General features: G+C 45.4%; 2 protein-coding genes across 5 annotated transcripts in view; both read right to left on the bottom strand.

Moving 5' to 3' along the window:
- mctp1a (multiple C2 domains, transmembrane 1a) overlaps positions 1–24053 on the bottom strand; it is a 455748-nt gene that overhangs the window by 271475 nt on the left and 160220 nt on the right. The gene's annotated exons all lie outside the window — the stretch shown is intronic.
- The window catches only part of kiaa0825 (KIAA0825 ortholog), a 102622-nt gene that overhangs the window by 57396 nt on the left and 21173 nt on the right, over positions 1–24053 (bottom strand). For all 4 annotated transcript variants that reach the window (XM_084025748.1, XM_084025750.1, XM_084025749.1 and 1 more), the window contains 14 exons: positions 22937–23022; positions 22524–22781; positions 18781–19058; positions 18000–18150; positions 15686–15876; positions 14404–14610; positions 13552–13656; positions 11653–11792; positions 8939–9118; positions 6555–6785; positions 6175–6479; positions 5946–6052; positions 3560–3707; positions 1486–1641 (listed from right to left, as the gene is read on the bottom strand). In XM_084025748.1, coding sequence (XP_083881874.1) covers positions 1486–1641; positions 3560–3707; positions 5946–6052; positions 6175–6479; positions 6555–6785; positions 8939–9118; positions 11653–11792; positions 13552–13656; positions 14404–14610; positions 15686–15876; positions 18000–18150; positions 18781–19058; positions 22524–22781; positions 22937–23022 — 2543 coding nt within the window. The remainder of the gene's footprint in view (positions 1–1485; positions 1642–3559; positions 3708–5945; positions 6053–6174; positions 6480–6554; positions 6786–8938; positions 9119–11652; positions 11793–13551; positions 13657–14403; positions 14611–15685; positions 15877–17999; positions 18151–18780; positions 19059–22523; positions 22782–22936; positions 23023–24053) is intronic.

Genomic DNA, 24053 nt, shown 5'->3' with positions numbered 1-24053 from the left:
TAGTTATTAATCAGGGTTAATACCATCAGTGCATTACCGCTCCAGCTGGGACCCACTAACAAAGGAGGAGGGGGGTCCCCAGCACGGGCTACCGACACCGGGCGATCAATCATGTCCGCACAAGAAGGTTTTTATTCCAATAAGACAGCAATTAATTTATAAATCCATTTGGGGGGATGTAGCCATCATTTATAGAAAGATAAATCAATTTTGGGAGGGAGTCGTTACTCTTGTGACTGCTTGGCTTTTTTTTTTTTTTCTTACCATCTTCAATGGCACCCCGCCAACCCCCCCTCTCTCCCCTTCTCTTGCTCTCTCTCCCTCTATTTTTCGTAAACACACACACACACACACACACACACACACACACACACACACACACACACACACACACACACACACACTTGGCACTAGCACCATATTGGGAAAGCAAATAAAAATCAGATTGCTTTGATTGCCAAAATGTCACTCTTAACTCCAGGCTGAGTTTTATTGACAAAAGGAAGAGAACTCCACTTGTTCCCTCCATCCATCCTTCCCCCCTCTGCTCCTTCCTCACAGGTGATTGATGGATGTAACTTTTTTCTCTCTCCCCCCCCTCCCCTCCCCCCCTCCATTTTATTTGACAAACAACACAGGCACCTGAAGCAGAGAAGGCATTTTAATCATTCTCTTAATAGGGTGTTTCTATGCAAAGCTATGCAGCCTCCTGTGATAAGCCCAAAACAGGGCAAGTCTTAGGATTAAAACGTGTCTGTTCTTGAAAAACAAAAGCGGCAAACACTGCTACATTACAAGGGATGTGACGTGCGTATAAATACATCTAATGCATTTTTTAAAAAGTCAAAACACACTGTCTTGAGGAAATGCTGCTTTCTGTTGATTGTTTTGTGTGATATCGGCAGTTTTTCCCCTCGACGGGAGCAGAGAAACGGGGAGGGGGGGATCTCACAACTCTAACATTGAGCTAAACCTACCTGGAGCTAAACTTATCCCCTTTATGGAGAAAAAAAATTAACAATTAAGTGAACATCACGGCGGGACTCCTGGGGATACGTTTGGGGTAAGAGGGTATACGCTTCAAAGCCCAAAGAAGTGCACTTTAAGTTAAGACTGCGCTCCGCTAACATTACTCGTTCTTTCATGAAACAGAGATATTCTCTCATCTTTTCACCTTCTCAGTGTTCTTTTCTTCCTGTCAAACAAACTCTAGCTATGAAAAAGGCAGCGACCTATGGAGAATAGGGAAGCCGAGCCCCAGAAAGACCTGACAACTTCAGAGATTGCCGCGGTATCCAGTTCACTAGAGACTCAAACAGCTCCTAACCTTCAACATTAAGCTTCTGGCCTTATAAGGAAGTTAAAACGACACCGCCCTGCACATCACAAACACAGCCACACAGCACCAAGACACCACGAAGCTCCGGTAATCATTTCATAGAGTTTAAATAAATCATAAACACCAAAATAAAGTGTTTAACAAACCTGCTCCAGCTTCTTCTTGCCAATGTGGTCAAACTGGTGGAGAGGGTCGAAACCGGCAGCGTCCGCGTGACTCTCAGAACTGAGGTCAAAGTTCATCAAGCGAGGAGGGTCATTGGAGGAGTTTGTGCTTCCACTCAGTTTAAACATCAATAGTTCCTGCGTCCGAGACGGAAGTGGGGAGAAACACAAGAGAGACGGAGAGGAGGAAGGTTGAAAAAGACATCGTATGACTGACACACTGACAGAATATATTCTGTAAAAAAACAAAATACGAAATAAAAAATTGAGAAACTAAGTTCAACAGAGAGAGGCCAAAAGGTTATTTACAAGCAAAACTTAACTTCCTCAATGTGAAAGAGCAACAGAGCATACTCAAGGCCATTCAGCATAAAGCATGCTGACATTTGGAACATTTTTCAATATTGCAATATCCGTTTTCTCACTTGAAAATAATGCACTGCTGAATGTTTGGATTTCACAGACCTTCAAAAACACGGCACTCTTTTTAACCATAGACAAACCTGGTCTCCATCCATATTTCCTAATAAATCAGCCTCACAAAAGTAGAATTAATCAGGTCAAAACACAGAATTAACCATATATAAGTACTACATAGCCGTAGAGACACACCTTCGACTTATTGCAACCTTTGCGGTGGTTGCTTCGTACAGGTGTCTTGCAAGACATACAGTATAAAGTAATGAGTGTGTTTGTGTGCATCCTGGTGTGAATTCACTCTATTCCCATCAGTCAGCCTGACATGGCCTCTGAGCCTCCCATCCCTCCACCTCACCAGCAGCCCCGGTCCGTGTCCCTGACCTTTGTGTTCTCGCCTCGACCTTGGGGAGGTGGAGATGCTCCGAGCTGCCAGGAGGGTAACACAGAGCCTACTTGAGAATCCCATTCACACTCTATTAAATCGCTACGCAGAGTTATAGCTGTTCACGGATCCCATCAAAAGCAGCATAATGTATACGGTGCTTATGTTTGTGTTATTCTTCGGTGTGTCATAACAGCCGGTCTATACGAGGGCCGCGTCTGTACGAATCATATGAAGCACCAACCAAATGTAGCTTCTGCCTGCTCTATTAGACAACTCCATTACCGTGCCTATACTAACAGTACACATGCTGTGCTGTGATGATCATCCAAAGTCCAAAGGATTTTTCACACGGTATTATGTTGTTGTTTTTCAGGAGTGTGTTTTGTTTGACAGTATTCCCCCATGAGCAGTTCCCCCAAAGATAATTAAGCTTAAAGGATGCTGATGATTTACATTTTTTCTTTAATGTCAACACGTTCCATGAAAAGACTAAAAACCAACAATTAATGAATCCCGCTAACAAGAATGATCAGTGTAGCCAAAGACTAATATTTATTCCTGTGTGTCAGACAGCACTGTTGTTGTCGGGAAAACTGTTAAAAACAGCGAGCCATCCCTTTATTACAACAAACATGGGAGGTGTAGTTTATTTTTATTTCCTGCTGCCACGAACACACGGCTGAAAATGGTTCCCAGCAAAGACGCCATTAGTAATATTTGCTGAAAAAGCTTTTTTTTGTTAATGTTTTATTTATCCTTTCCTAAAAATGAGGTATATGACATCAATACCAATGTACTTTATGTACATACTATTTATCCACCACTCCATTCTGACTTGAACCAACTGTGTATGGGAAAATACCACTACACCCCATGTGTGTATCGACTAATTAACTTGGGCACTTTCTTTAGAACGTCTACTTTCCATTCGGCTAAACTTTTTTTTTGTTTTTATCTAAAATAACTTCAGAGATTTAAAAAAAGGAGCAACTGTTTTTCCTCAGAGCTCCACACTAGAATGTGGGGACTCCATGTGGTTCCCTCTCCTCTGCATGTGGTGAGCACATAACACAGGAAATCACCGTCGGTTTGCACCCTTGAGGTCACCTGAACAACAGAGGATCAGAAGGAGCCGACTGCACACCAGCAGCAGCCCTCCCGCCCCCCCCACCTCCGCCTCCCCCTCCTCAACAGCCTGCGGCCTCAGGCCAGCAGCCACCTAATTGCTGAGGAGAGGGTGTGCTTCCCTACCTCATTGCCTTGGATGATGTGATAGATCTGCCTCAGGTAGTCGCTGCCACCTGCTTTGTGGCAGACCTCCAGCAGCATCAGGCCTATTTTCTGCTCAGTCAGTTCAGCCACAGCGGCTCCGCTTTCCTTTCCTCCTCGCTCAGATACACTGGGAGAGAAACGGAGACGGGAGAAGGAGGAGATGGGAGAGTAAACACAAAGAAAGGAAGAAAAAAAAAAAAACACTGAGTGGGGCGAAATAAAGGAGAGGAAACAGGAAGACGGAGGGTGTCGGCTTGTATCGCTGTACCACCTCCGGCTGAGGAAGTATTTTCTAGTTTAGAGAAGGATTTGGTGTAAAAATGATGCTAAACACATAATAATTAACGGAAACATGAAGTTTTTAGAGAAAATCACTGACTCCAAAAGGAGAATTAACTTCAAACGCAATTCTGAGCAAGGAAAGAAATATCTTATTTTGCAAACCAGCCTGGTCAAGGCCGACGCCAGCGAGAAACAGGCAAATTATTGATAACTACATCATTTTCACTGTTTTCATTCATGAGATACATGGGGGGAATTTTTGAGCGAAGGATGCCGGCGCACTAAAAGTGATTGGTGTGTGTGTTCTTAAGTGCGTATGCGTATGTGTGTGTGTGTGTGTAATTGTGAGTCAAGGTCCTCACACGTGTACGCCGCCCAACCCCGGCAGACACCCGCATCGTTTTCCTGCCCTTCCTGTATGGATGGATATCACACTACCGTCCATCAAACCCTCTCCTTCACATACACTTCCTGTCATTGTTCTCTCCCTCTCCCTCTCTTCCCTTTGTAATTATAAGGTGACAGAAACGGCGTCGCCTGTCAAGCCAGCCATTGGCTACTTGACATTGAGAGTGGCAAAGCAAGAGGAGTCCCCCTCTCGCCGGCGTTACGACGACATTCTTCTGCCTGGCGGCACCGGCGGCGGTGTTTGTCGACCGACGGTGGCTGTGCATCCGTGTCAGCACCTGCGCTGTATCCTTTCCTGTCCATCACTGTGCAGGTGAAGCAGATGATTGGATTCAGTCAGCGGGGTGATTAATGAGGGCCCCTCTGGATTTGGGACAGCCTATCAATCATGTCATTAGGGCCAATGTGCCCTGAAAGAGGCAGACCTCCGCCAAGGAATAACTGCATTCATCTTCATCTGTGTATGCATCCCGTCAGCCCAGCCAGGGTCACCATGATGGAGAACAATAATCTTCTCCTCTACAAATTACTTTGCAAAGACAAGGTGGGTGGCGTGGAGGGGAGGGGGGGTAAGGAAGGAGGGAAAGCAGGATGAGGGAACAGAGGTGGGAGGGCTCGAAAGGGGGCAAACGCTCTTGTCGAGGGTGTGTGTGTGTGTGTGTGTGTGTGTGTGATGCCAGTGAGTTGAGTGCCATTTGTTTTTGGAGTTATTACACCACCACCCCCCCTCCCCCTCTCTCTCTCTTTCTGACACTGTATTCTGATTGTTTACAAGCCAGGCGTCACTTCCCTGTGAAGGTTAGTTTAATGAATAGTAATGATCCCACTGAACGCCTCCGACAGGTGATACATAATCACTCTTCTTTCACTTTTCCACTCAAGCCATCCCCCATCCCCTCTCCCCACCCCATCTCTTTTTTTTCTCTCCCCATCTCGTCCCTTCTTCCTGTTACTGAAGCCGACGCCGTTTCCTAGAACTGGCCATAATCTACTCAGTGTTTTTATTTATTTCATTCTTTTTGTTTTAATTGTACCTTTTTATGAGGATGGATGCATGCAGAGTTTGTTATGATGAAGTGAGTTTCTGGGAAACAAGCTACGAAACGGCGAGCCAAAGGTCACAGATCAGCCCGGAGTGAACGCCGGGTTTCCCATCATTCCGTCGGACGGTCATGTCCATCATTTACCACAGCAAACACATCGGAGATTCATTGATCTTACTCACGGAGCTCTTCAATGAAAAATGATCTCTGTGATGCGATACATCAGAATTTGAATGCCCAATTTAAAAAAAAAGCATATCTAAGCTGCATTCTTTTCTTTTTCCACTGTTTTATTCAGTATCTATATTAATGTCAAGTAGCTGACTACACCATCAGTCAGTCGGAGCAGTTTGAACCACCTCCTTCATCAGACCTCAAAATCTCACTGTTGATAAATCACTTAAATCATGTGCTGGGAAATTCACTTTATAAAAACTTGTTTCACTCTCAAAATGATGTGACTGAAATGATTCCTCATTTCGTGTAGAGGGTCCACATGCATAATCAATACCGATGATGATGAATAACCCATCAGCGGCACTTTTCCTGCACGCATGTAACCCGTGATATAGACTACATCGATACCGGTCTGACCTTGACCCCTAGCTAAGTCCCTGCGGTTGATCTCTCACCTGTCCGAGCAGAGCTTGCGGGCCTTCTGCAGCTGCATGTTGGCCCACTTGGGTTTGTTTTCCTCCAGAGCCTGCAGCACTTTCTGCACTGTAGGTTTGGGAACACCCTGTCAGACAGACAGCAGACCATTTAGGTCAATGAGTAAAGGTCGGCACACATTGAATCTACCACAAACAAGCGTCCTGCTTGTTTTTATTGATAGTATTGTCGTTATTACGTTGACCTTACCTTCTGTTGAATGCCCATGGTGGCCTGTAGGCACTCGGCCAGCAGGGACAGGGGCTCCTTTGTCCCACGGTCCAGGGCCAGACCGCTGATCTGTTCTAGTGTGTCTGGGTCCTCCAGGCCCTGGATCAGACAGCCTAACAGGGCCCAGAGTAACAGGCCCATTAAGCGCAGCTGCCGGGCATGCTGGGAGATGTGCTTCTCTGCCACTTGGAAGAGGAAGCGGATGGGGAGAGGCACGGACGCTACGGCCAAGGGCAGGTTGGTGAAAATGAAGGACAAGGCTTGAAGGGTTACGGATATGACAGCTGGAAGAAGAAGGAAATGTTAGTTTTGGGAAACGAGCACAAAAATGTCTCACTTGCGAATGTGTCCGTGCGTACTCTTAGCGGCGCTCTCCTTTCCCCGTGCTTCCAGCGGCGTGTAGTTCCACTCCTTGGGTATCTTAGCCAGAACCCTCTCTGGTACGTTCTGCACGGGCGAGGATCCGCTGGGCTCCTCCGTGGCCTGCCAACCCATCACCATGGAGACCAGATGCACCAGGAGGCTGTTGGTAGACTTGGTGACGGTTTCCCGGACACAGCTGATCACTACGGGTACGGCCCGCGTCGTGTCTGACAGAAATGGGGAAAAAGTATGAAAGAGTAACAACTTCGGTATCAATACTTTACTAATTGTTTTTTTGACCAAATTTGATCTAAAAATGATATTTCTAATGATGTGAAAGAAAAACGCTCTTTCCGCATCATCATTCCTCCGTGAAACAATACCCAAAATCCTATTGGATGAAGTTCAAAGACGTTGACACGGATGATTGTAAATTGGCTCACTTAGAGTTACCGCTTCGTCATGGAAAATATCTGCTCTACCAAATTAACTAAATGCAAAGTGATGCAGTCGTTATTGTGGCCATGCTGTCATATTTGGGGATTGTTTTACGTCTTTGGGACCACTAAATGATGTCCAATTGAATTTAGTAATCAGACATGTTGTCTGCTGTAATTATCACAAGTAGTCGTGCAAAAAAATCTCTCAGTGCACAATGAAAAACAAGGCCTCCAACTAACATTTAATATCATTCTATTAAACTACGGTTTTATCACTTTAGGTCTTAAATCCTAAAAGGTTTGGACTTGTAAACTTGTCAAAGACCCGCAGACGTGCCGTGGTATTGACATAAAAATGAAGGGTCGATGAAATTTTATGATTGCTGCCAAATTAGAGTGGGTTACATAATAATCCAACTAGTCATTGCACACTTAGTCTGTGTCACGAATGATTCCACTTTTCAAACAATGGGAATATGCGGAGACATGAATAGCTCACACATCCGAAGAGCGCCGAGATTCTCTTGAAATATCTCCACAATAAGCGAGTGATGTCGAGTTAAATTCAGATGTTGTCGATCAGACCCAGGCGGCCCCCGACAGTTAGAACTCTCACTACCTTCTCCAGGTGCACTACGTCTTTCGTCGCTCTGCCCTTTCATATCCCGCACATATTGATAGCAGAGCGGCTGCGGCATGAAGTTGTATGGCGCCCATAAACTTCCCACGGCCTGGGCTGTAAAAACCAAAGGCTACAACGGAGAGATATAGTGCTCCGCCGGCACTGGAAGTGCTCCGAAAATCTCCGGGGACGCTTAACAAATGTGTGACCTCAGACCCGCGGGAAAAAAAGAAGGCGAGTGGAACAGAAAGTGATATAGCTTTTGGAAGGAGAAGCGCTCCGCGGCAGGTGAGACCTAGACCTATTTTTCAAAGTCGCTTGATTCTCAGACTTTATACCGCCCGCTACCGTATTGACCGGCGTATTGATCCGAAACAACCTGCTACCGTGTGATGAAACATCAATGTAAGTGGAGAAATAGTGAAACTCTCAACGTAATCTATGAAAGTTAACTCGGTGAACAGTTTAAATAGAAATGGGGGCACTGGGGGTATCCTGTACCCAAAATTATAATACAAAGATTTGGCACAGTCCAATAATTAACCTAATTACCCTGTGAGGATAAATGATGATTGGATGACATTGAGGATTTCTCTCTCTCTCTGGCTCGCTCCATCTCTTTCTCTGTTCTTTCCCTCCTTCGACCCCTCCTCCCTTTGCTGCGTCTGCATCCCCAACACTCTTCTCCAATCACCCTAATTTATGCTATAATAATTACCACTCAACCAGGATATAAAAATCACCACCAAAAAAGGGGCTCCGTACTCCACAGGAGTTCTGATTAAGCTCCGTATCAAAGCTCGTACCAGAGAGAGTCGGAGAGAAAGGAAGACTTGCGGAGTAATTGCAGTCTTTGTGACACTATGTTAAATTCATGCTTCATCTCATGTGCATATAAAGCTATTTTCTTATATATATTTGTGTGTGTGTGTGTGTGTGTATTTTAGACTCTCAGCTTTACTTTTGTTTTTAGAAACATGTAAGAGATTTTGAGAGAATGTCAAATATCTTGGCAGGTGATAGATTCAAAAGGTTTTCCAATTTAAAGTGAAGTGAGAATGATACCGACTCAGTGATTCATCACTACTTCATGTTGTATTGAATAAAGAATAAAAACAGCACACTATCCAGCCTTATAAACCAAATACCACTAAGCTAATAAGCTATGAAAAAATAACAAAATCGCATTAAAGTTGCTATCCCGCAGCAAAAACATGCAGCATTTCACATTTGCAGATGTAGGGTAGCACGGTACTACGATGTACAAAAGCATGACTCCTGAACTACAACATTATGCAGCAGCTGGTTGCTCCTTTACCTGCCAGCGCGTAGAGATGCTCCCCTATGTGTGACCTTTCCAGGCACGGCTGAAGGACCTGAGTCAAGGCCTTGGGAGCATTATCCAGGCAACTGAAGAGGTTGAACAATGCCACGTTGAAGTGATCTCCTGCCTTGCAGCTCTCTGTGGGCATCTCTAAGCAGCTCTCTTGGCAAAAATCTGAGGAAAACAAGTCAGCCTGAGTCAGTGAGACACTTCTGCGCACTGCGCTATATAAATAAACGTGTGGGCAATCAAAATGTCATGGAATTTATGAAATCTTGATATTCATGGACACTATACAAACAACGGGAGATGCCTCACTCACATGCCCTCAGTTAGTCTGTGTGTAGGCAAGTGTAGGACTGTTTTTTGAAGTAGGATTCGGAAAATATCAACCTTATGGAGATAGGTAACGAAAGATATAAAACTCTACTCTATGAAACGGCATCTTGATTTCTTTGCACACAAAAAAAACACGTTGGAAAATGTCAAGGCTGCCCAACCTGACACATGTTAACAGAGAGGGTGAACAAAAGGCATTGTGAAATAGAAGGAGAAGAAAAAAGCCCCCACATCTGTGTTCGATGGAGGAAAAAATACAGACCAGAAAAAAAGGAACAGATTTCAAAGGCCCCACAGCACATGGAGACAGGAAGTGAAAAGGAAGAGGTTTTGACAGGGTGTCCTTGTGGGGGTTGCTGTCTGAGCACGGGGCTGAGGATGGAGGTGTGTGCGTTTGTGAGCCATATGGATGTCTATATATGTGTTTTTGTGCGCTTACGACTGTGTGTGTGTGTGTGTGTGTGTGTGTATGTGTGTGTGTGTGTGTGTGTGTGTGTGTGTGTGTGTGTGTGAAGTTGACAGGGGTTGCTGAGGAAAGGCCCATTGCTCCAGAGGTGGCAGACATCCAGCGGTCTGTCAGTCTGCCGTGTGGGAGATGACAGCCATTTGAATGGGAGAGTGTATGTCAATGAGGGGAGGGGGGGGGGTTTGCTGTGATGGAGGGCAGCGCCGCTTCCTCCTGACTAATGTCGGACTATTTTAAAAATGACAAGGCTGAATTAGCTGCTGAATAACAGGGACGGTGATATCAGCCGCTTTAATAACAGGTAAAGAAGCGCTTATATGCTCCCCATCTCTCCCATCTCTCTCCCTTTTCTTCCACAATAACACATCTAACACACTTAAAAGTGGTGGTCAACCAACCTGACCTACAATCAGTCTATTAGGCGACATAATGTGGGTTATGCCGGCAGCGTGTTTCCTCCCCTGTCTGGTAATTGGTCCTTAAGGAGAAAGTGTTCTGGATATCACAGCCGTGGCTGAGACCGTCCAAGGAAAACAGGGCGACGGACGTTCATTTCCACTCGGGGTGCTGGGGAGCACGGCAGGTTAACTAGGTGCCTTTTAATAAAGATCCTATTATGTTGCAGCGGATGACTTCAGGAAAACTGATGACAGCGTGCTGGCACATCTCCGTGGAGTTTTCCACCGCCGCTGCAGCACACAATAATTACAGCGGCTTTGTGTTTCTATGTCGATTTCACGTTTGCTCTCCTTCCCCTCGCCCTCTGTCTCTTCGCTTCCTCCAACCTTGATGCGTCGCCAACGCATACACCTGTTTACTGTCCGTACAACCGGTCAACCAGGCACGAGGGCCCTCTCTGCAAACCTCTGTAATTGGAAGCAGACACACATGATAATAAAACAGGCTGTGTGTGTGTGTGTGTGTGTGTGTGTGTGTGTGTGTGTGTGTGTGTGTGTGTGTGTGTACCTAGGGTACTGAATCTCCTGATTAAGTGTGGAGAAGGTTGTAAATGAGGAGAAGATGTTGCAAATAGTTACATTTTCAAATGGTAATTGTCTAAAAGTTATTTAGTGAAATGTGTCAAAGAACAACACACAGTTAGCACATGAGAAATACTCTCCTACTGATTCAACACTACTTCAATTAGCTCGAACCGAGTCCAATTTTAGTTGTTCTTATCAATAGAGCAGCAAGAACCCCCCCCAGTATGTAGATGTATGGGGAAGTGCAGTGGCTTATGGGAATGTAGGTGTTCAGTCAAGCTGTTCCCTCTGTCTGTCTGCTTCCTGCTTAATTAGCCCGTCACCGTGATAACACGCGAGAGTCAGCGCTTCCAGCGTTGATTTACAGCGGCGTGCGGCGGGGGGAAGCATCGCGGAGCCTCGGAGCCCAGACGCAGAAAACGAGCAAGAAAAACGAGACAGTGAGAGTTGTTATTAATGAGGTCGCTATAATGTGAATTAATGTGCGAGTGCACAACAGTCTTTAAAGGTTAGACTGTTGCCGGCGCGGAGGGGAGAGAGGAACGAAGGGAAAATCTTTAAAGGTCAGCGTGTGTGCTCCGCCTGGGCCTGTTGAGTGTTTATTACTGCTCTCTATTGATTTAGTGATGATGGTGACCAAGGTGAAAATGATGATGATGGCAAAGATGCTGATGATAACTTCATAAAATGGATAGAGCTCATCTAAAGTCTGTATAACTCACTTAGGATGTTCGAGCACAATAATTAAGACACTGGTAAACACCTTCCCACGCGTGGCCCCTGAGGGACTCCGTGTCCGGTGTTATAAAAACAAAAATATCAGAGAAACAATGAAAGTGCTTCAAGGAATGACAGATAAGCGTGTGCAGCACACACTGTTCCCTTCATCCATTAACACACACCCAAAAGAACGGACTTACGAGAGTTCTCCAGGAGCATTCTGGGCAGGTGACAGTCTCTGTGCAGCAGTGTTTGCAGCAGCAACCTGGGATTGAATCCGGGGTCAGAGGTCAGCAGCCTCAGCTGACACGCAGAGGCCGCTTGGCCCACAAGGCCGTCCCTGAATGAGCGGAGAGGAGGAAAACAAAGTTGACAGTTCTGCAGTGTCAGGTGAGCCGTACAGATAGCAGTCCGTTTAGCGAGAGACTACGAAGGAGGAGGAGGAGGAGGAGGAGGGAGAGAAAAGAAAAAAAAGCTTTATAAGTGAAAGACAGAGGCTGAAGTCACAGTTGTCTTGGATGACAATCTGGAAGGAAATAGTGTTGATGCCACAATGGTGACTTTCCCTCGGTGTCACTCACTCCTGATATGAGCTTAGTCGGCAAATGCCTTCACTCTCGCTTACTTATAGCGTGCACCGGGAAGGAATTAGCTCTAATCTTGGCCAGCTAAAACCAAATTAACATTTGGGAGACAGCCAAATACATGAATATACAGCAATACCCCCCTCCTACATCTTTTGTATAACCAAGAGGCTGCAGCCAGCTGTGGGTAATGAGCCGTATCCTTGGTGTGTGTGTGTGTGTGTGTGTGCAAGCATGTGTGTGTGTGTGTGCGCCCTTCAGAGCTTGTGGTTATGTATGTGTGTAAGTGTGAGGGCATGCCGAAATGTGTGTGTGTGTGTCTGAATATTACTTTATACATCTCAATAAAATGTAATGGAGGGAATGGACAGAGTTTGTCTGCAGAGCGAGGGGGCGGGCGGGAGTGCACGGGGGTGTCTGCCCAGAAATTAACCATTCCATTTGAGCCAGAGAGCGAGAGCGGCGTGCACCCCGCTGCTTGACGGAGGAAAGCTATGCCTCAATCTGACAGTGCAATTTATGATGTCACTAGGACCGCAAATCCCGAAGAAATCCTCTTTTAACTGCTCTGATAAATCTACCCGGCTACAGTGCGGGGTCAGCTTACAGAGCCGACACACACACACACACACACACACACACACACACAGGCAATAAGAAATGACTGTGTGCAAATGCCGAAACACACATCAGACCAGAAAAAAAAAAAAAAAAACAAGTTCAGATGCTTTCTTTATGGCTTGTAATGCTGGATGACTTATTTATGTGCTTTGTGATTTTATTATGGTTTTATTAAATAACCATAACAATGGGTTTTATTTTAATGGGCTGGGGAGAGATCTGGCCACAGAGGTCGGGGTCCTGGATGAGGACCTGCGGACCTGGCCCGGGGCCACTGAAAGGCCCCCTGGCTCCCTCTCACGCAGGCAGGAGGTGGGAGCGAAGAAATAAAGAGGTCATAAAAATAAACTAATTTCAGCTCTCCAATACTTAGAAGCAGGCGAGCTGGGGTTACTTTGATTTGTGCTCCATCAGCGCGCAATGACATCACCTCTGGCAGTGAGGGAGATGAGAGAGGAGGAGGGTGGAGTCGGGGGTGGGGGGGGGGTGGGGAGTGATTGACTGCACCTTGGAGGTCATAACATTAACTGGACACACATGTACACGTGTATGCATGCATGTACACGCTCACGCACACATCACAGTGAACTCTGTTGACGCCTCATGTGTAAAGCCCTCAGCAACCATCAACATAAACAAAATCAGTGTCAGCGGCCCGGGTACTTTATTTATTTAATTCTTTTTTTTACCTTCTCAGTTTGCATCTGTGTTATATTACCGTAGCAACTCCGGCTTGAAGCCCTGAGCAGCGGTTAAGTCTGGTTATATATCCGCCCATTCAGTACGCGGCTGTAACTCACACACACACATATGGTTCTGTGTGTGTGTGAACTTGCTAATGTGTACTTACTGTATGATGGGTGATGGATGGTGCGATGGCTGGGTTTTACATACCGTACGGCCTGCTGTGTGAAGACATCAGGGTTGATAGCATTCAGCCAGTGGACAACGGGACCGTCAGGCTGATGTGGCGTGGACTCTGAATCCATCAGAAATGTCCTGGAGGGAATCCAGATCACACATGGCAATTTTTTAAACAATACATCAAGTTTTTAAACAATACATCTTTACGAAATGTTTGGAGGTCATATTTCTTCTATGGCTATAACCAAGCAACTACCTCTAGTCCCTAGTTTCATCTATAAAGTAGAACATTTCGGTGTGCCTAGGTCAGAGATCTCCGCAGAGGTACTGCAAGGGGTCCCTGAAGTCATTTGATCCCAACATTTAAATATATCCAAAAAATACACATTAACATGAATACAACCTATAAAAAGCCAATATAAATATTCCTTTTTATTAAATGTTATGTTGTGAAATTGTGATGTAGAAATGCCAATATAGAAGTTTCTTCTAGTTTCTTATTAGCATGCATTTTAGTAGCATATTGGCTGTTTTTAAGCCATTATAAATCACTTACTAATGCCTTATTCTGCATGATCATATTCTGCAACTACTAGGCCATTAACTACTGTGGGAGTTTTCCATCAATAACTTCCTAATCACTGCTTATTGATAGTGAGTTAGGGAGTTGATATAAACCACTTAATAAGAATAGTTACCGTACTCTTATTCTTATACATGGCAGTAAAGGTTTAATAAGCAACATTATTTTATATGATATTTAATAGGGGGTCCCTCCACTGTGTCCTTGGGTCCTTGAGCTGACAAACGTTGAAGACCTCTGGCCTACGTCATATTTGATATCTTAATGCTTGATGACAAGAACACACAGTGCATACGGACCTATGCAGCGCAGACAGAGGTGCTGTCACGATGACAAGGACTGTCAGGAGCTGCTCACACAGGCTGTGGATATGGTACATCCAGTCTGATCCGCCCGCTATTATGGTGATGGCCGAAGAAGGATCGCAGCGTACCAAGGCCTCGGGACTTTTGCACACACTCCACATAAGCTGCTCCACATACAGCAACACTGCTGTGATGTCACATCTTTGACACGGAGAGAGAGAGAGAGAGAATGTATAGATGGAAACAGAAAAGATGAGGAGTGAGGGGAAATGTGAGGAAAAACACACATATCTGTCTCCAGACAATTCCACGGCCCGTCAGACGACAGAACCTCCCGGTGATTTTATTGTTGGTAAGTTAAGTGTACTATTGGATTTCACAATAAAAGCCACTGCTTTTACATTTACACACCCTAAATCTGTTTCCTCAATTGGTCGGGTAGAGCCGCTTATCATCTCTCATCTCCTGGCGCTGGCTCTTCCCAGGGCCCGAAACACACACGGCAAAGGGCGGACACAGGAGAGGCGAGGTAGCGTAAGAGCACCCATGTGAGTGCTACAACACATGCTTCGAAAAGTCATCTGTTCGGGCTAGCCTTACACTTTACAACTGTCCCTCCAAGGAACGCGTGCATCTCCACAGCGATATAAAGCAGGCTTCGCGGTGCTACACATGCACGGTGCGCTGAGTCACTCTTTCCTCCTCTTGCCGTGTGTCACAGTTAAGCCTGTTCATTGTCATCATTCAGCAATCAGGAGGAGGAAGAGGACGGAGAGGAGGATCCCTGAGCCTGGAGTAAGAGTGTGCTAACGCTACGTCAGACCACCTCCACTGTTGAACCCACAGGATGCAGGAAACTAGGCCAACAGTGACGGAGGTTAAACCATTTAGAGCTTTGTCTTGGATTTGTATGTATCTTAGGACACCATTATGTATAGTCACACCTATATGCATGCATATATTCACATGCAAATACATGAGTGAGAAAGGGAATTAGCACAATATGACCAGAAATGTGATCGATTTTTTAATAGATTTTTACTGATGAAAAGAATAAGTTAGCCTTTTAACTCCAAATGTTTTTATTTGCTTCAATTTATAAAGTATACCGTGTGCATATGTTTCCAATAATACATGCTTTCTTAGACATATATCTCTTTGAAATGAACTGGTTTGTCTATTCAAGAATACAAAAATGAACTGGGGTCATGGTGGTTTGTCATTTCTAAAGATAAAAAAAAAGACAAATAAATATGTTTGGACTCCTATAGACTACCTGATTTGGTGGTGTCTCTTGTATGAAGGACGGGCCCTGGCATATCTTTTCACCAGCAGCTGTAAAGTCTCCGACAACACCTGGCCCAGCACCTCCATGGCCATCTCCGCCGGCAGGACCGTCCACAGGTCGCTCCGGAGCCCACACAGGAAGTAGAACCACATCTGCACCGAGAAGGAACAGCGCTCGCCCTGTGGGGGAAAAAAAAAAAGGGCGCCGCAGATGATGAAGATATAATGTGATATGGATATTGACAGTGAAGCAAAAACAGAGAAAAAAAACCGAGAGGAGGAGGAGGAGATAAAAATAGCAGGGGAGAAAGAGAGTGAGAGAGAAAACATGAAGGAGAAGAAAGAGAGGGAGGGAGAGAGAGGCTGGTCTGTCAACACCAGGATGTCTCAGTGGTCACGCCACCTGCACTCTGCACCTGGGTTTCATCCCCCACTGGGACTTTAGACCGCTTTAAAGTCCTGAACTGGAGAACACATCACAGCACAACACACACACACACACACACACACACACACACACACACACATACAGAGAGAAGGAAAAGAAGTTCTCTGAATAAAGTGAGTAAAGACAAGTGAGAGTGAGAAGAAAGAAAGACAGTGAGGGCGAAGACAGATGGAGGAAAGGAGATTACTATCCTGGCATCCCGACTGAAAAGATAGAGAAGAAGTCATTCATTAAACCTCCCTCTTCCACCGCCACCTCGCCCCAAACTCCTCATGTCTAACCTCCGACAATAAACTGCTCCAGCCGTGATATACCGACACATCCGAAACTTCCTCCCGTCTCCAAACTCATCAAGCCCCCACAGTCCCTTTTCAGTTTCTTCCAACTTAACCTCATCTATCTTCTATTTTCCTTCTCTCCTTCCTCTGCCTTCGTCTCCTCCCCGGAGGCGGTCATTCCGGGATCGGTGGTTGATGGGGAGCGTGACCGAGCGCTGTGTCCGGGATTAGGCCGCCATCCTCGCCTGTGGCCTCGGCAGAGCGAGCGCAGACACAGACGCTGGACCCGGACCAAGATCAGCCACAACTACATGTGTGTGTTCGGAGCGTTTAATCCGTCGAACGTTTTTTAACCAGCCAGGTCAACCCTCCAACTAATTCCCATGAGAGATGGCGGCTTGGCAGCAGAGAGGACTATATCTGGGATGGGGAACAGAGGGTGGAAAAAAAATTGGAAACTCATAACGGCTTTTTTTTTTTTCTTCTCTTCTTTCTCAAATGAAATGTAGCATTTGGCTCTAAAGGCTCTGAAGGCAAAACCACGGATAAGTAAAGTAGCCAAGGTCATGCACTATACTTCCATTGATCCCCTCAACTGACCTCATGTTGTTATTATAGCATATTAAATAATTCTCTGCCAACAGCTATTCGTGTGTCAATATCAATGTGGAATAACCAAAAGAGAAAACAAAGAAGGGTCTCACTCTCTGGAGCTGCACTGAGCTGTGAAAGAGTCGAAACACAGAGCCGGGGATCCAGCAAATGGAAACTTCATGCACACAACTACACATATACAACAGATATGAAAACAGAAGAGACACACAAATGAAATGCATATCCTGCACAGCCACACGTGCATTCATCTGTGCAGACGCACAACGGCATGCTTGAACAAAAGCACACACCTGTGCACAGCAGGTCTGTCTGACACCAGTGACCCGGGGAAGGAGGGAGGAACAAAGGGGGGGGGAGAGGCAAAAGCAGGGTAAAGTATGAAAGAGAGAGGAGGTTTAGATTGGTTTAAGGGCATAAAGGTAGGGGAGTTTCAGAGGCCCTATGCTGTTTCCAGACAGTCCCAGTGTAGACTACCAGACTTCAGACAGCTGAATCCCTGGAGCCCCCGGGGCAGCATGGAAGCCACAGATGTTCTCAGGGAGCTCAGAGTAGAAGGCTTGGTTAGAAGAGGGAGACTGGGAGGTAAAGGTGTATTGTGGGAATGAAAAGAAGAAGCGAGAAAGCTCCAGAGTATAATTCCTAGAGTTCCTCAAAACCTACAGAAAAAAAAAGCCAACTAAGACATGTGGCATTACAATTTCTACTTTTAAACAGCGAAAAGGAATGAAATCAACACCAGACAATATTGCAGCTGCTTTATGTATTACTGTCTTTTGATCCGGGGGGGTAAATAAGTCATACTCAAATGGGATCCACTTATATATCTTAAATGTCAAACTTTTCAACTTATGAAGACAGTTAAACATAGTTTATCATGGTGAAGAAAACTTTTATTCTAGGTGTGTGTGGGGGGGAGAAGACTCAACCAGATAGAGTTTTAGGGAAACGTGAGGACACCTTACCTCGTAGAAAGGTTTGGGGTCGGCCCAGTGATGACTCTCTGCGTCCTGAAGAATGCAGGTGGGGCAAACCTGGATACAGTAGCCGGTCAGCTGGTCTCTCAAGGCCTCCACCATATCCTGGTACTTCTGGATAGGCAGCAGGGTCAGGGGTCTTGGCATGGGGGGGAAGAAAAACACCTTTAAAAGGCAATGACAGCAAATACATCATCCACACTACGTATCAAGAAAGGTCAAGGATCCAATAGGGCACCACCCTGTTATCCAGACTACTGTATATTCAAGAAGCCATCAAACAAACATGAGGTGAGATGATTAGATGAAAGAACTGATGATTTATTCTAAAACTTAAAAGTGTGACATTTCATATCCTTTAAATCGGCCCGTCTTGATACTTTCCAGAGAGGCAGGAGTTTAACGGGGGCACAGGAGGCTTAAAAACCAGGGGGACTGGATGGTGTAAAGAGAGGGAAGTGCTTTATGACCGGAGGGGGCACGGTGCAAGTGCAGGTGGAGGGGTGCACGGGGGCCAGAGGTGGAACAACAGGAGCACCGAGGGCACCAGAGAGGCCTTAAGAGGGGGGGTGTGGAGAGCAGAGGTTAAGGGGGTATTACGGGGCATAAAAACGCACCAGATGTAGACAATATATGGCCGTCATTACCTCTTGTCAATCATTTCACCTCTTTTTTTTCCTGTCCTTACCTCTTAATCTCAAATGTTCAATGTGGCTCACACATTTTGGAAGAAGGAATACACACACACATGCCCGAACCCTGTCCTTACACTTTAGCCGCAGTAGGGTTCGAGTGTTTCAGCCTGGCGTGGTAGTGCTCCAGCCGTTGGTGCACATGAATGCAGGTGGCCAGCAGAGCAGGCAGGTTCTTCAGGGGTGCAGAGGACGGTACCTCCAGGGCCCTCTCCTGCAGGCGGGCCAGCATGGCGAACGCCGCCCTGCTACACGCCTCCACGAAGCTCGATCGCACCTCCAGGAGGGAGCTGTCCCTGCAGGCTGCTGCCAAGGGTAGCAAGGCATCCAGCTCAGTCACGACCGCTCCACAGAACTGAGGGGTGAGAGAGAGACGGCAACTACAAGATAAGACGATCTCAATAGCAGAGGGGGAAATCTGTCAGTAGGAAGAAAAACATCAGAAAGCGACCTCATTAGATATAAATAATGGAATATTTGCGAGGAGTCATCAGAATGACAGGGCTTCCAGACTGAGCATGAGTATTACACATGCATTTTTCCCCTCTAACATTGTGCAAGCCACATTACAGCTGAAAAGCAAACATCAGTGCAAATGCAGAATACAGATGTCTTAAGACATGCCGTGCACATAAACGTTGGTATCAGGTCAAATAAAAGCTTCACTTCTGAGAATACGCCGACGCTTGTCTATATTCATAACAGCGTACATCATGCTAACCACATTCAGACTGAATGTTAACAGAATATAGGCAGAGGTGAGGGAGTCAGACAAGTTGAAATAAAGAAAAGGTCAAGCAGAGGTGAGGGTGAGGAAGGGAAATAAAGCACTATTTTCCAATGACTTAAAGCTGATTCTATAGACTGCTAGAGAAAGAAGTAAGACTTATTTAATCTTTGCACATTTGTCCTGGAGAAAGTACTTAGACAGGGCTGCCTTTCCTTCCTACCTCCTATTGGCACAAAACGAGATCAGTGAAAGATGATCAGGCAAGTGCCAAGGAGTCACATATGTGTCCGAGTTCATGCGCCTCCACATTTATACACCTATACATGTGAGTTATGAGTCAGGCAGATTCTTTAAAAAGCCTTAAAACAAAACGTATTTCCCATACGCTACCAAGTTGGGGGGGAAATAAATCACCATAACTCAGAAAACTGTACGGTAGTTCAATCAATCAATCAATCAATCCATCACAGTGAGTTACTCGCTTCTAGAGTCACACACTCTATTACTCGACTGGGAAGTTCGACATTCTGTCAAATCGGCGCTCCGGCGTGTGCACACCACATTGATAATCTCCCAATGTCTTTACACCCTCTTCTCCACGCTTCCAGTGGGGTTAACAGGCCTGGGAACAGTGGCCGTTTGGGGCAATTAAGTCAATATCGGACTGTATGTAGTCATTAGGAGCTTAACTTTCAGAGAGAGAACGCAGAGGCAGACACGTCACTCAGCATTAGCAGGGTGATGGAGAGGCCCAGGAGAAGCATCTCATATACAGACAGTATTGGCAGGAACACACACACACACACACACACACTGAGCACATGCACACAAAAACAACCACACACATGCATCCCAACTCAAGTCAAGCTGAAACATTAACTAGGTAAGATCAAAGCCTGGAATCCTAGCAGGACCACTGCAGCGAGGTGAAAGAGATGGGATAAAGTGTTTTAAGTGCTAGGGATGCCTGCTTGTGTGTGTGTGCAGAATGTATATATAGACAGATGAGTGGTTGAACTCAACGTGCAGGTGACGAAGAAAGAGCCGATTTAAGAAAGAGGTAGCGTCTTATTGGGCTCCGCCCCAAACAAGGAGGGTTCAAACCCAGACTCTGACTAGAGGGGCGGTCTCCTGTATTCTGCATTCAACTCACAACTGACTGCCAATAAAAAAAAAAAGTACACTATCTACAGTACTCTGATGGATGAACGGCATCATCGCAGCCTGCATATGTATGGTAATACAGACGGTGAAGAGGGTTCGCATGATAAAAAAAAAAAAGAAGCGAGGATTGAGATGTGAACATATGAATATAAATGCGTGAAATATTGATCTATCATAATGCCTTTGAACCGGCCATATTTCATGCTTATGTCTTGTATAGTAATTTGCTCTCTGCTCAAACACAAGAGCATGTGTCAAAAAAAAAAAAAAAAAAAAGGACAGAGGGGGTAAAAAATATACATATAATATCTAACGGTCTGGTCTTGGATGTGTGCCTGCCTCGGTGTTATTGAATGCAAATGCATGCATGTATAACCTTTGGGCTGAAAGGCTCTCATCTTTGAAGCGTTGACCTACACATAAATACGTTGTACAGGTCCCGAGCACAGACAAATTCTGACACTCGTTATAGCAGTGAGAGCCACAAATACTGTCGGTGTGAAAGGGCTGGAAGAGGTGGGGGAGGAGGTGGGAGGAGAGAAGAGAGGTGAGGTAGTAATGATAAGAGTCTGTGCGGTGTAGAGGAGTGGGCAGAGTTGGAGGAAAGTGAGTAGGAGAAAAGTTTCAGGAGGAAACGTTCAGTGGTAAGAAAAACAGCAGGGTCATTTTAAATGGAAGTACGTACACGGCAGCCCACAACACCGGAGAACCTTTGTAGAGTTAGACACTAAGCCGGGTCTCACATCAGACACTGGTCTTCCTCCTGAGCAAAGTCAATCTCTGGTGTCTACTTCACCCCTCTCTGCCATTTCCCAGGCCCTCTCTTCTCATCTCGCTTCTCAAACTATCCCTTCTTTATCCCGCCCTCTACCCCCGGCCTCTTTGCCTCTTTGTGATACATCCCTCTATCATCTGTACACCCTATACTTTCCCCAATCCAACACCTTTCTGCACACCGCCATCCAGGCCCCATAGTATCACCCACACAGCTTCCAGGTTTCCTCCTGTATCTCTTTTGTCCTCTGAGTCCTCCCCTCAAGTAACGCTGATGACTCTTTCCAAGACCCTTTCTGATCCGGGGTGTCAACGGTGTCAGGCCCAAATCATCTGGGCTCTCTATTGTAGAGGGTACTTTCCACAGGGGCCACAAAAACCAGTAATCTCCCCGGGTCTGGGTGATGTGTGTAGGGCTGCATTGTTCAGCCAGGTGTGTGTGTGTGTTTGAGTGTGTGTGTGTCAGTTTGTGGTCACATAAGGGAGAAAGAGTTGTTATATTTACGATGGTTTTATAGATAAAGTTTAATGTGATAAATAGTGTGTAGGTGAAAAAACAGAGGCTTATATTGTTTGTATTTGTTGGTATTTTTAGAAATGTGAATGGAATGTGAAGCACAGCCCCTCCCCATCCCTACATAAATATACTACTCCATATTATTAGATTACCAATAAGGGATTTACTAAATTGGTGCAATATCTAAAATTTCAGTTTAGGCTTTTTTTGGGGGTAAACAATAGAGGAAATGTGGACTTTACTTTTCTTCATAACTAATGAGTCCTTGCACTGTATTAGCAATTATGTCAGAAATAAAACATTTCAATCATTGTAAAAGTGTGTAAAATAATAGCACTCTCAATCCATAAATGATGGTTTGACAGTTTTTTTCGTGTACCACTTTGTTCACATTGGGATGACAGATTGTACCTTTGACTGGAAAACTAAAATGAGAGGTCAGACATGATCTACCTCTATGGGTTTTTCTATGTAACTTGAGATGATCCAGTTTGCAGGCTCCTCACTCTGAAGCACTCAGACGGACATGGGAGTTGACCACATGTCGATAACTTGTCTCATGCATTGCTCAACATAGTCAGCTTCACAACCATAGCAGACTTATTTTTTAATCCTACCAACACATCTGGGAGTACCTTGGCTATCATTTTGGGCGTCTCTCTCTCGGTGTAGGTGTAGAAGGAATCTTCTGTGAGATGTGTGTTGCCGGCGGCGATGGCGGTGGGTCCCGTACTCCGGCTCAGGGCGACTGAGGTCTGTCCGGAGGCACGTGAGGTTTCTTCCTGCTGTAGACTCTTGGCACAAACATCATCCAGCACCACTTTGACACAGTGTGCCATGTGAGGGACCAGCCCCTTAAATGCTGACCTCCAGTCAAACTCCAAAACCTGCACCTGCAAAAGGAGAAGATGAATTGATGTATGAATACTGAAGGGAATATTTGTACTTGTTGTATGATGATAACAAGCCTGAATAACTTTGAACAGTTGTAATAGAAGACAAACTTTCCCATGGGGGTCGAACATATGAACACACAGTAAACTCTCACCTCTGGCGTGTTGAGAAGTGTTTCTGCTGTGGATTTCTTGCCATCTGCTGTCATGTCTGAATCCTCTCTGTTCTTTTTCAAGATGCCTAAATGACCACATTTAGCAACAAATCATGTACGACATCTTAAAAAGACATGAAGCAGGGACGGTGCCTGGTCAAGCTCTCAAATCATGTCTGTGAAATGTCAACAGGGACCAACAGTGGTACAGAAGCTCGTGAGATGAAGATGAAAAGCTCTGTGGTGGTCTGACTGGAGCATCTTTTAAATGTATGCACTATTTAGCATGAATATTTCCATATCACACTGTATCATATTATATGTTCAAGGCCTGACTGAATGCCAAGTGCGGTGATATGAAAGCAACCGTTTATAACTCCGAGCCAAATATGGGTCACATTGCTCCCGTCTTTTCCCCCCACTAGCCCAAATGAGACAGTGACCGGAGAATAACTTCTTGCCTCAGAGGGAGCAGGAAGGAGGGGGGAAAAAAAGGCAGTAAATGCTAATGGCGATGGTTTTATGAGTCTAAATTTGGGGGCTTAGATTTGATTTGAACCCAGATAGCATCAGCAACATATGGGGTAATTCCATCAGGGGAGATTGGGTGGATTTGTTGGGCGGGGGGGGGGATGTAGCGAGGTGACGTGAAGACAAGCATACAGGATGTTGGGTTGGGTTGCAATTAAAAAGCGTGAACATCAAGGCCACGATTTCCTAATCAGAAGGCGAGGAGTGAGACCCCAGGCGAGGCAATTTAGCCGAACAAGACCGCATGGAATGGGAGGAGGAGGAAGCAGCGAGCGCATCACTTTTTGACCTTTAAGCCCATCTGATGAATTTCTGGTAATTAAGCCATTTGATTGCCTGGAATTAATGATTTGGATAACTGCCCTTTAAAGGCTGTTTACCTCTCTGTAAATTGAGCCTTTCTGCAAGTCTTGTTTTTGTAAATGTAACCTTTATGGAAATTACTCCACGCACCAAAAGCTTTCATTTAACATCTCTGGAGCGGCAGTTCAAAGGGGAGAGAGGAAAAGGATACTAAAGGCTTATCTCGTACCCAAGATAATTCCCTACTAACAGAACGTTTCTTCATGTATATGAACATGTAACA

The sequence above is a fragment of the Eutrigla gurnardus genome, assembly GCF_963514095.1.
Source record: "Eutrigla gurnardus genome assembly, chromosome: 13".
NCBI classification, from domain to species: domain Eukaryota; kingdom Metazoa; phylum Chordata; class Actinopteri; order Perciformes; family Triglidae; genus Eutrigla; species Eutrigla gurnardus.
The sequence above is the reverse complement of the archived record's forward strand: the minus strand, read 5'-3'. Positions and strand labels throughout refer to the sequence as shown.